General features: G+C 47.0%; 3 protein-coding genes across 3 annotated transcripts; 2 read left to right on the forward strand and 1 right to left on the reverse strand.

The window, feature by feature from the left end:
• Positions 1-879: 879 nt before the first annotated feature.
• Positions 880-2,582, reverse strand: F9C07_8189 (putative beta-carotene dioxygenase; the record flags this gene model as incomplete). The annotated part of the gene is made up of 2 exons (XM_041294189.1): positions 880-2,469; positions 2,517-2,582. The coding sequence occupies 2 exons, from the start codon at positions 2,580-2,582 to the stop codon at positions 880-882; spliced, it is 1,656 nt and encodes a 551-aa protein (XP_041149477.1).
• Positions 2,583-3,655: 1,073 nt separating this feature from the next.
• F9C07_8190 (putative pantothenate transporter) lies at positions 3,656-5,346 on the forward strand (the record flags this gene model as incomplete). Its single annotated transcript, XM_041286954.1, has 4 exons — positions 3,656-4,065; positions 4,124-4,338; positions 4,394-4,570; positions 4,658-5,346. 4 exons carry the CDS (start codon positions 3,656-3,658, stop codon positions 5,344-5,346), a joined length of 1,491 nt encoding a protein of 496 aa, XP_041149476.1.
• A 1,434-nt stretch (positions 5,347-6,780) lies between these two features.
• F9C07_8191 (uncharacterized protein) lies at positions 6,781-7,314 on the forward strand (the record flags this gene model as incomplete). The annotated part of the gene is made up of 3 exons (XM_071511738.1): positions 6,781-6,998; positions 7,123-7,167; positions 7,227-7,314. 3 exons carry the CDS (start codon positions 6,781-6,783, stop codon positions 7,312-7,314), a joined length of 351 nt encoding a protein of 116 aa, XP_071367704.1.
• Positions 7,315-13,043: the final 5,729 nt, after the last annotated feature.

The raw sequence follows: 13,043 nt of genomic DNA on the forward strand, positions 1-13,043 counted from the left end.
TAACTAGACATCGAACAAATTCCGGATGAAGAGCACCGTAAGAATCCGGGGAAAGTGATCCACTCTTCTAATCTTAGCTCTTCTGCGTCATTTCGTGGCGACTGCTTATTGATTTAGACTCTTCATCCTTTTGACTCAATCGCTGCCAGTAGCTTCCCTCACTCGGAGCAAACTCGGCATTGAAACTATGTCCAAAGTGACCTGTTAGAAGAGGGAGGTCTTTCTCGCTTCTGTAGCTTTGAGTGTTAAATCCTCAACTCGTCTCGCCACGTCAGAGTCCAGTCTAGACCCGTATGCTCCTTGAGGTAAAGGTATTCGAATTCTTGTGTGCATTTGCTTTCACTTCTTCCGGGTCTGAGCAATCATGCCATGGACATGCGGGAATTCTGTTGTTCCTGTGGTTTCCGATACATCGCATGTGGCTACCAGATGACGTTGGGTCAGGGAGCTCGAATTTCGGGGGTGACTTAATGTTGAGAGACATATCGCTAGGATATTTCGCCATATCCATGTCTTTACCGTTTGGAAGTGTTTGTCGTCGATGGCCAAACAATACAATGAGTGGTGAACAAGTCATGGTATAATTCCCGCTTATGATCAGCACTCTTCTTCACTTTGTCATGTTAGACTAGTTAGGATCGGGACTGCATAGGAGTTATACAACAGTTGTTTGTTTGAGAACGTGATAACTTCGTTAACCTACACTAGCCCAATGAACATGTTCGAAGTATATAAATTAGGGCCACATCCCTAATGTATCATCTTCGAGACCCGGTTGATATATTAAAAAGGGCAGAACTACACTAAGCATAAAGGATCAAGTATGACAAGGTCAAAAGTTAGAAAATGGTAGAGAGAAAGAAGACAGGAGAAAAAAAGCTAGGCATCCCTAACATGTGCACCATGGAACCCAAAGCCAACCACACCATGAACTGTAGCCCTCCCGACCTCTGTCATGGTCTTTGCATCAAGAACCAACAGATAACTACGTCCTTCAATACCGTCCAGCACGACGGAAAGAAGTACACCACCATCCTCGTCCTCTGAATCCGGATCTGTCACAAAAATCGGCTCACTTGCCGTCTGCCCATGCTGACTCCAATAAAGAGATGTCTGCGTGACGACGTCATGCTTGACCAGGCCGTCCAGGAACACACTCTTTCCTGAGTCGGTCACGCCGTATACGTAGCGATACTTTCGGCCACGTACTCGAGGGCTAACATGGGGTAGTTCCGGTCCTAGTCCCTTCCCCATCGAGAAAACCAGTTCCGCCGTGAGGGTCTTGGGACTCGATGCTTCGGGAACGGCAGGCAGGCGAAAGCGCCGGAAAGCTCCGCGAGCACTGTGGTTCCTTGACTCGCCAAAATGGCGGGCTGTGGCTGAGTCAGACAGTATATTGTCGATATAGAAGCGTTTTAATACGTCTAGGCTGTCGTATGCACAAACATCGGCGATGATATCTGTCTTGGAGGGATTGGTCGATGAATGCTCTTCATACGCATTAATTGTGTGGAAACTGAAGAAGGGATCGGACTCGTAACGCGCGATTAATCCCCGCCCTCCAGGAGTACGATCCACGACGAACCAGGTGCTGCGCTGTGTGGGGTCGTAGTCGGCCAATGCATCTACAAAGTTATGCGTCCATAGCAAGGACATGCCCCCAGCTCGAAAGCGAGCGTTCCAAAGACAGAGCACAACGTAGTGCTCCGTCAGAAGAAGAGAGTGCACGTATGTAGCAGCATGCGTGAATGTTGCAAGAATGCTGGTTTTTCCTGTTGCTCGAGAAACATGGAAGATACGATAGGTGCTTGTCAGACCAATGTCTAGGTTGTAGTTGTAGACATCACCGGTGGTCAGGTCTGTCTTGCAATGGGCCGCGCTAAGGGGTCCACGGAGCGATGGATGCAAGACTGTTTGGTCCGCAATACCAATTGGCTCCAGAGTCTGAGGATCGAGCATCTGGAAAGTAGAGTTATCTGTGCGGTTGCAGAGTGTCTGGATGCCTGGCTCGGGCATCTTCTCCTGCTTGCTGCCCGTCGCCGACAAGCCGGGAAAGTTAACATTCAAAGAGACGCTGATGTCGACCTCGTCGGGAACACCTTGTGGAATGGTCTTAAAGACCGATTGCGCCTTCTGGAAGAGCGTCATGCATGGGTCATATTTAGCTCCAAAGGTGATCTCTCCACGGTATCCTGTTCGCTGTATCCTTCGGATGAGGCCATCGCAGGTCAGTCGGGAGTTGTGTGTGACGCGGACTCGAGGCTGCTCTGGTGTAGGAGTATGTATCTGGAAACGATGAACCTGGGCAAAATAGTCGAACCAGTGGCTCACACGATAGGTGGTTTGTTTCTCTGTCTGAATATCGCGAGGGCCTAAACCGTTGCGGAACAGCACGCCGGCGCAGTAGGGCGGAATTGTGCCCTGGACTGATAACTCTGTCGGCTCGAGCTCTTGGTAGCGGACATCAAACTAGCTTGTCAATGAGGCTGGTCAAGATGGTAGTGAATGCGACTTACACCCTGCGTGTTTGGCCAGTCATTATAATGGGTAGTAGTCGTTGACTCTTTAACTGACGACGCCATGTTTGCTGCTGTTGATGCTCAAGAGTGTATCAAGGAGAGGAATGACCATTTTATAGCATGAAAAGCCAATGGAAGAAGAATCCCACCCCCTCTGTATCCATAATAGAGTCAACCTCGTATAGTCGGGCACTGACATTACTCCGTCGGGACAGCCCCTCAAGTCAAGTAACAGCATAGCTCATGCTGGAATAAGCTAGTCTGAGCTACGGCGCCGCCATGATTAAGGTGATCCTAAGTGGGAATGTGCGTTAAAGCGAGTAGGCCAAGCGAAACAGGCAGAGACAAGTCACACGACCACGCTTTCGATAGGCTTTGAGGTATCGTTATATAAGGATGCCGGGTGTCATCATACTGACCGCTAACTTTAGGGTTGTGGCGGCTCAGACCTTGCGCCCGAGTGTCGCGAGAATAAACTCTAGAACCCTCAACAAGTTGGATGAGTGGACAGACGAGGGTCGTCGATCGGGCGATGGTTTGCGGTTCCCCCGAGGGTGGTAGCAGTCTTAATGCCAAATGCGGTAGTGGATTGCGACAGAACAAGATCTTGCTTAACATGGACTCCAAGGAATCCTTCAAATGAGGTGATATGCGTTTTGGTAAAGCATAGCTATCACTTTGATAAATATCCATTCACCCTAGTCAACTCTATCCCATGTATCATTTCCACCCGATATGGCGTCAGTTAAGTATAACGGTATCTCCGGTCATCCTGTATATATTAAGCATGCGTACAAGATGACTGCCGCCAGCCGCCGCATTGCTTGCTGTGGCCTTGACCCATCACCAGTAGTATGCGCACAAGCTTAACAATGTCAAGCTTCATTTAAAGATTTGAAACTGCTGGATCGTGAAGCATCCTACTAAAGGTACTCCAGCGAAGTATGCCCTAATCTTTCTGCAAGCATTCCATGCATCCGCCTATCATTCGGCGCCGGAGATAAGTCGCCGGATTCCCCTCATTTTGCGTGATCATCACAACCTTTTAAAAACGACTTCCGACCGATCCCTTAACTGAACGTTGGGATAAACCTTGATCTAACAGATGAAGGGGGTCCATAGCAATAATCATCGCCATGGTTCGCCCGACCCTGAATAGAATCGCGACGATCCTCTGGGGAAGAGAGCCCAAGGATCGAGCCCTACTGGCGAAACTAGATCTTACGCTGCTCCCCTACTTTTCGCTCATCTGGTTTCTATTCGGTGTAACCCGAGCCAGTTACTCGTCAGCATATATCAGTGGCATGCGTGAGGCCCTGAACTTCCAAGGTAAAGACTACAATTACATGAACACGGCCTATCTAGTCGTCTACGCCGTCTGCCAAATCCCCGGGACGAGTCTTTTGACCGTTGTGCGACCCAAATATGTCTTCGTCGCAGCCAACCTGACATGGAGTGTTCTCACTCTTATCACATACAAAATGACTCAGGCCTGGCAGGTTATCTTGCTAAATGCCATTGAGGGCGGCTTCTCGGCGATTGCCTAGTGAGTAATGTAACCTGTGCCAGGTGATGTGATTCCCTTGCGTCTGACATGCTGGCAGTGTCGGTGCACACTTTATTTTGGGGTCCTGGTATCGCAAGTCTGAGCTAGGTACTCGAGCGGCCGTCTTTTGCTGCTTCGGCCATGTTGGTAGCATGGCTGGCGGATGGATCCAAGCCGGACTGCTGAAAGCATTAGCCGGGCATGGTGGCTTACCTGCGTGGCGATGGATCTTTATCATCGTCTCAGTGATGACAATTCCCGTTGCGTTATTCGGTATGTCCTCGGGAAACGAAGTGCATCTTCCAGATACTGATGCAGGGGCTATTAGGATGGTTCTTCATCCCTGATCTCCCAGCACATCGCGCAGCATGGTATCTGAACGAGGCAGAGAAAGAGCATGCCGCACACAGACTAGGCCAAACCTCCAAGCAAACATGGGATCGCACCGTATTAAAGCGAGTCCTACTCAGCTGGCAATTCTACCTCTTACCACTCATCTTCATGCGTGAGCACTTACCACCCCTTCCACCTTCCCAGCGCAAGACAACCTTCCCCCTTTCTCACCCACAAATCTAACAAAAGGAAAAACAAGTCTACTCCCTCTGCGTCCAATCCCTCAGCAACAACGTAATGGCCCTCTGGATGTCCTCCCGAGGCTACACAACCATCCAACAAAACAACTACCCGACAGGCATCTACGCCACCGCCATCCTCGGCACAATCCTCTACTCCACCATCTCCGACAGACTCCAATCCCGCTGGGAATGCTCCCTCTTAATCGGCCTAACCTTCATCATCGGCAGCGCAATCCTCGTCGCCAACCCAGCCGCCGACGCAGGCCACTTCTTCGCCTTCTACCTGCTCGGCACGACCTACGCGCCCCAAGCCCTCTGGTACTCGTGGATGGTGGACGTGACGGGCCACGATCTGCAGCTGCGGGCTATTACGACGGGGTTCATGAACTCGTTTGATTTTGCGTTCGTCACTTGGTGGCCGTTGGTGTTTTATCCGGTTACTGATGCGCCGCACTTTGAGAAGGGGTATGTGGCTAGTTTGGTTACGGGGTCTTTGACGATTCCGTTTATTGGGCTTGTGGCGTATTTGGATCGGAGGGATACGGCTAGGGGGGTTATTGGGAGGGTTGGTCCTAGAGTTGTTGTTGAGGATTCTGTTGTTGATGATGGGGATCAGGTTCGATATGAGCGTGAGATTGAGGACGGGGATGATCATCCTGATGATCCTATTCCTACCACTGAGGTTACGGTTGCGAGTAAGGTGTGATGTGTGATGTGGTTTAAGTACATTGTGGATTAATAAACACCAGTCACTAACATACATACATAGATATATAACTAGAGCAAATACCAATATAAACATCTATATAACCATCCAATCCTCTCAGCTACATATACTATCAATATATAAAACAACCCCGAGAAGAACCAACACAACCAACACTAGAAAAAAATCAATTCCACGCAGTTAACACACTAGACAAACAAACACCCACCAGCACCTAGGTACACACAATCCCATCCCTCCCAAATCCAAACCCAATCCAAATCTAAATCCACATACATACTCCCCACGACTATACGTAATCCCAAGCAAGGAACCCCCCAACTAGAAATATGACCTATCCACAACCCAAGGATACATACCCTGATGTACATGTATGCACAGATATATGTATGAGTATAATGTGCATATGTGCTCAGAAGACGAGCGTATTGGGTGTGATTAGGTGTTTTATTGGGGCGGGTTTGGATTGGTTGGTTGCTTGGTGTATGTTTGTATAATATATATCTATATTTGCGCCTTAGAGGTTGGGGGGTATATGACTTGACTTGTTTTACTAGGGATATGGAAGGTATGTAGGACCAGTATTGTATGTATGTGGTTGAAGGCTATGAATTGCTTGATAGGTGTGGTAATGTGTTGTTATTGTTACTTGGAGTGGGTTCTTATTATCCTTACTATGTATGGGTCCTAGGTTGTCTGTGTGCCGTGGCATCGCTACTATATACATTTGGGAAGTACATACGAGATACATGCCTTGCAGTATAGAAGTACTATGCAGTTTTATTGCTTAGGTGTTTCCTAGATCTAGCTTTATGGGGACATACGTGAGAGAGCTTAGCTATGTAGCAAAGAACAAAAGTACTACTGTAACGAGCCAATAGAATATTTCCCTTTCCGCTAAAGATATGATATTGGCGTAGAAATATACGTATATAGTCGCATCTTCGGCTACCTATGCACCTCCCTGCCCACCGTATCGGAGGTGGCTAGGTAGGTTTACAATGGGATAAATTCAGCACAAGCGCTATAAGACTCACCGACGACGCAGCCGATAATAAGATTTTACAAAGTATAATTGTGATTGCTGTTTAGCCTCTCACTTGTTTATCGTGCCCCTAGAGGTCCATGAGCAATTGTGGAGGACCGTCTGTTGATCTCTGCCCAGAGCTTCAGGCAGCTTAGTGTTGGTTGTGTGACCAGACTGCAGATATTCCACGGGGGACTGGGGTAAGGCAAGACGCATGTACTTTTGGTAGACTGCAGTTGGGCCGTCTCGTAGTCTGCTGCAAATGGATCAGGACAGGGAGGTGGTCTGCTTATGGTTGTGGACAAGAAGTGGGAAGTAGTCCAGATTGCAATGCTGTGCGACGCACCTAAAAAGGTAAGGTTGACACCCAACGCAGTGGGCAAGCCATGAAGCGTCATGGCCGCGAATGTTCACGGAATACCCATAGACGCGGTCTCCTTCGCGGAGGAGTGAAACGCCCCGGGCGGATTTTGAATCAGATGCAGCTGAGGCGTTCCAGCGCTCATGGCAATGAAGGCCCGCGCGACCAGGTCTTCATAGTCATCGGGCGCAGACGCCTTATTGGGTTCTGGATGGGTGGGTGGTACGGCGTCTACCATTGTAGGTAAGCTTCTATGCTTCTGAGATCAGATGGAGAGTGATCTCCTCTGGTCGATGCAATTTCAACGTTCTTTGTATGACGTCCCGATTTGGGATATCCCGATTATAAGGCTTATGGTATGTCATAGCCTCACCATTGAAACAAAGGTTTCTCTCATGAGCTCAAAGGCAATGTACGTGGCTTGCAGTAGTGATTATGCTGTTTCTTCCGAACGTTTATGGCTTTGCCTAGGATAGGAAGTGTTCGCTTGACTCAGGGCTGGCCGAAGGGTGGTGGCAGGCCTCCCTGTGGGGTGTCAGCTTGTACCACTTGTTCTTGACCCAAGAAGGTTGAAAGAACAGTGGGCGCAATGAAGCTGATGCAGAATGTGGTCCATAATGATCTATGCTGCTTACAATGCGTAGCCATTGTAGCATTATTATGTGGAACAGTTGCGGTGATGACGCTGCTGGAAGCTCCATCCGAGGGCTGAGTAAGCCACATGCAAGACAACAGAGTTCCTCACCACCAACCATTGGATGGAAAAGCCCAGAGGGGTAAAAAGGAAAGAAAAAAAAAAGCGGACGAAGAGACGGAGGAGGAAAACAAAATGACTCAGGAACGTCACCAACCGATAGACTCTATGTACACGCAGGCCAAACCACAACAATGGGTGAATGAACAAAGCAAAGACTGATTGCTTTTCCTTTCATCGTGGAGTCTGACCTCACACTAACCCCATTCGGGTAATATTGGATTTTGGCCAGCCGCGACTTCCCAGCGCGGGGAATCGGAAAGTGTCATTCGCACTGGTGAATGACCTCCATCTCACCCTAGAAAGAGATGAAATACTAAATCCAAATGAATCAAATAAAGGCTTCCTGCAAGCTAAGGTTCCGGACTTATGTTGATCTGTGATAGACTGCTGCGCGTTACTGACCCCTATGGGCTCGAGGGTATGCTTATGAGTGTCCAACGCGCTACCGCTTGATATCCGCTGTCTTGAGACAGCTCATACAAACCCCAGTACTTCTGCGTGTGACTGGAAAATGTGATCCTATCATGGCTGACTCCGTACAGGGGAGTTCAAAATAATAGAAAAAGAAATAGTAATATTAATAACAATAAAATAATAGAAAGAACCAGAGGAGATGACCTCGGAGATACTTCTTGGAAGGGTAGTGGACAGCTTAGTCTTGCTCAGTTGATTGAATCTATTGTTGCCAGAGTGGGTTATAACAGTCAGGATTATTATCGCTCGTTAGCTTTAGACTGCTCTCTCTCAGGTTCCCCCAAGCCCAAACAAAGGATCAGGGCAGGATGTGGCTTTTGCTTTGATCTAGGAGTTCAGGCGACAAAAAGGAAAATAGGGAGAACAGGACTCAGGAGATTAGGAGAGGATTAATTTAGTACATGGCTGTGGCTTGTACTGTACAAAGATAGAAAATATACGCTAGCCACGGCAAATACTATCAAACGAATACAGATGCCTAGCTGTTTATTATAAATTAATTAACCTGGATAACCGATCAACCAAGATTAGAACTGTCCCATTAAGCACGAGAACACAATACTATGTAGCCTGCCAATTGGAGGCCACTCAACGATCAGGAACTCGGCGCTCCGATCCTTATCACATTGCTCTATTGCACAGAAGAAATATGTAGAGCTACCCTAAGAAAAAGTGAGAAATTGGAAGAAGAAAGAAGAAAAAGAAAATCCCTCAGTATTTTGTTTTTTTCTCAGTGGAACCGAACCTATCTTCTATGTCCGAATAAACCGGTCATCCACCAAGGTATCTCAAGTCTCGATGTATTAGATTGTACCCCCTCCAAGTGGGCGGTAAGTCCCTACAAATTAAGACCATCAATGCGTGGTTTTCATGACCGATGGAAATTAAAACCATTCATTACTAAAAAGGCCAGTCGAAACCTGGACGGCCAACAACTCCACAGCCGCCGTGCTATGTGACGACGTTTGTCGCCCGATCACAGCGGCTTCGATTGACGTTGAGCACGTACAAGATTTCGGTTGGGATTCTTGGGGTGGCCTGTGATTTGATTTGTTTACGAACATGGTTACCTAGGTTGGAGGTGTGGCGTGAGTTGGAAGACTTTATTATGGAGACCGACTTGTGTACAAGTTAAAACGGTTGATTGCTATATTTGGTTCATACTTGAATGTCAGTTCAACCCGGTAGGGGTTTGAGAGGTGAGACAGGATTCGTAATGGCCAAAATTCGATACAGTCAATCTTCACCCATAATGAGATGGGGATGCCTAGAGTTCAAGGTTAAAGTCTCCAGCCTGTAAGTAGAGAAGACCACAGTGGTTCTGTACGGTTACGATGCTGTCAAACGGGTATTGGTGTGGTGAAAACCTACGATCTGACTGGTCGGGACGGGCAAGGGAGGAGTTTCACGCGGTATTGAGTATCGTGACCAAAAGCTCCGCTTATCTCCATATGGAGTTCTTACTTTCGGCGCTTCTGTCCTCCGTCAAGGAAGAGAGAGTATGATATCCTCAAAACGTTCAGAAGCGGGACAAGGATGGAACGTAATAAAAAACGAGGAATGATAAAAAAAAAAGAAGCGTAAGAAAAAAGAACAAAAAAGTAACAAAGCGTGGACTCGTGGAGCCCGATCTGAGACTTTACGCCCTAGCCAGAATGCATCGATGACCATCTGTGGATATCGTAGGCTTGCGAATACTGGTGACCTGCCAAAAAGACCTTTGGAAGAAAAAAAAAAAAAGAATATCCCGTCTATCGTGTCCAAAGACGTAACACTGATATGTTCGTTACTGTCCAAAAGTCAGCCATCGAATAATATGGACCTTCATTCTCACCCCCGCCTTCGCGATAAATGCGATAAGCCCTTTTTTTTTCTCTTTCCGGCCTCGGAATCCAGATTATCCTCGGTTCCAGAATGTAAAATTAAATGAAAAAGAAATAAGAGACCTCTTTTTTCTTTTTCGCATCACTATTACGAAATTCGGACATAGTTTTGATCATGATGGTCGGAGTGTCGGAAATATCGACTCTCTCTTGCTTTTACCCCCCCACCGTTGCAATTGAAATAGTCTTCCATACGGTCCGTGCCTACAACAGATATTAACCGGGACAAACTTACTCTCGAAAGCGAGCACAAAGGTAAACACTAATTTGGCCAGCCATCCTGGTTCAACATCAACCCTAGGACGAATACTACCTCCTGACTGCCTCAAGGGAATACCTACTCTCCACTACGGTTTCCGGGGTCATGCAAAGGGTGCAGACATACTACATGCAGAGGTTGTCGTAGGAGTGGTAGCAACCGGTCGGCAGCGCAAGGCTATCCGTACTCGTAGACCTTGGCCACAGGCTTGAACGCAGGCATGTCTTAACCGATCTAGATGATGCTAACGCTGCAATATAGACTTGCATGACTTAGCACGGAACAGGTGTGATGTATCGAAACTCGTCCTCCACCACGATCTTGTTGGTTGGTGATCCCCGGCTAATAATACACACTGATCCGAGCATCATCAGAACAATGTGGTAATGGCTGCTTATTTGTATGTATCAGAGCGCAAGGATTGCAAGAATGCAAGGAGCCCCGAAGCTGGAAGAGGAGGCAACCCATCCCTACACAGATATCGTGCTCCTTGGAGAAAGGAAACGAGGGACATCTATGGTTTCCTTGCGTAGTATGGCTTATTTCAATTCATATCAAAAAGTCTGGTGATACGATCAGTTGAAGGGGAAGGTGTTGCAAGATGCATAGGCTGAGAACTATGACAACCCACGCGCAACTAAAGTACCACCTTCACATTGGTGTCGTGATGGGGCAAGTAAAAAAGGATAAGAAATTCTCCGGCGAGCATCATTTCCAATCTCGCAGTAGACAGCTGCCCATGATGCAGTGACGGATGGAAGAGATTAAAATCTACTAAAACAAATTAAAAAAAAAATCATGTGTCGTAAAACAGAAAGTTTTCATATCGTCAAGGAGTGCATTGTGCGAGATCTGGAACAGGCCTTGCGGTACTTGGATGTCCATGATCTGCTCACTCGCATCAAGGAGTAGAAGACACTTTCCAAGATCCGACCGACACATACACACACACTCTCTCTCTCCCTCCCTCTCTCACACGCTCTGGGAGTGGTGTTAGTTCGCGCCTAGGCCACTCGATCAACTTCGAAAGTCAGATATGATCACGCTTTCCGCAAGGTCGAGCAGGGGATAATCGACCATTTCTGCGCCCCGAAGAGGAGTAGTCGAGAACTAGTACGGGCGGACATGCCCCGAAACGACACCGGGTTGAAATTCCCATCGTGAGCATATGGAGGTTATGATTCCAAGCTCATTGGGGATTCAATGCCCAGGCTGCTGCATACTAGGGGTAGTGTAGTACTCCATCGCGAAGTGAAGAATGCTAAAAAAGGCCCCTTGTTCATTTTCGTGAGAAATCGACCTGCGTAGCGATAATTGAATTTCATTTTCATTTCCTCTTGGTGGATAGTGCGGATCAAATCATGATAATAGGGTACCAGCAATATTAGGATGGATTACCATGGATTGATTTGGGATCAGGGTAAAAGCGTTAGTAGCGACGAAACTTATTCTTTTTGGTCGAGTCGCAGTTTTCAAACTAAGCGATGACCCTTTTGGTGGTGGCACGATAGTCTTGGAGATAATGGTGTACTACTTGCATAGAGGTTCCATAACCGGTTGATCCGTCATGTTAATTTAGATGATAGTCGTATAGGTTACGTTCTTCAGTAGTGGCGGTGACAGGAAATGGATTCAAAGCCTCGGTCAATCTGTGTGTGGCAAGCAAATTGATCCGCTGGACAAGGATTTGACCTTCCAAAACTTTTGGTTTTCTTTCTTCTCATAATTTTTTTTATTTTAGTATTTTTTTTTAAAATATCATCAATTATTACCGTTTTAGGAGGGGCTGCTGCCTCTTTACTGCCAGTGCAACCATACATGACATACAAATCTATAGTTGACCATAACAGGTATTCACAGAAAATCTCCCCATTCACTGGTTCTTCGCTTGAAAGGTTGGAAAAGAAAAAAAAAAAAAAAAAAAAAAAAAAAAAGAAGCAGCCAAATGTTCGCGAGAGAAACTCTGTATAACTATTGATCTATAGATCATGATTGGTTTACGCGTGGTGTTCGGTTTAGGAACAAATTAATTGGTCATACCGGACAGATCTCTCAACCGACCCCAATATTACAAAGCAATAGACAGTCGAGACAAGATGATAACAAAGCATATGAAAGGGAGTAAAAGGAGGCGGGAAAAAAAAAGAAAAAAAAGAAAAAAGAGGCTCAATATCTCATAAGTCGGTTGAAATGGGAAAGCTCCATCAGACGCAATGTACGGAGTATGAGAAAGTTCCATTCAGCGACTGCAGCCCCTTTCGTTAGGCTTTTCTTCCATGCAAGACCAAGAGTCATAGTCTGGAGTTTGACCTAAGCGCATCGTTGATCGCCGCGTAACGACAGCCATTGTCCGTCTCGTATCGCCGTATGTCCGTCGCAGTGCTCGGATGACAAACGACCCAAGGATTCACAATTTCACATCCAGCCTCCTCGATGGATCTCAGCGGACCACTGGACAATTTGAGGATCGCATATGATGCCGATGACGATAATAAAATGCCAATCTGCTCAGCCGCTCCACTTTAATGCTCACTTCGTCCTGGAGTTCTGGAACACCAAATGAGCCCACACTGGCCAGGTGGTGTAAATGTATTAAATTTACACCGCGTGTGGTGGCCCAGAACCAGCCCCGAATTACTGGGGGAGTGCGAGCTCGACCTTCTGATTTGTTGCACGCCAATGGTTCCCGACCACTCTCAACTATACCATGACGAGAGAGTCGGCTGCGATCGTGGGTACTAATTGCCAGAACAGCCAAGAATCCGTTGACGCACTTCGGATCGTCTGTCCAGATTGTTAGTTACGGAATTAAGAAACTAACCGATTCGAAAGGAAGAGAGAGAAAGTTAGAGAAGGAATCTCGAAGAAAGAACGCAAAAAGCATAAAGAAAAAGAATAATAACACCGTCCCCATA

This window comes from Aspergillus flavus, chromosome 6 (genome assembly GCF_009017415.1).
Source record: "Aspergillus flavus chromosome 6, complete sequence".
Taxonomy (NCBI): Eukaryota; Fungi; Ascomycota; class Eurotiomycetes; order Eurotiales; family Aspergillaceae; genus Aspergillus; species Aspergillus flavus.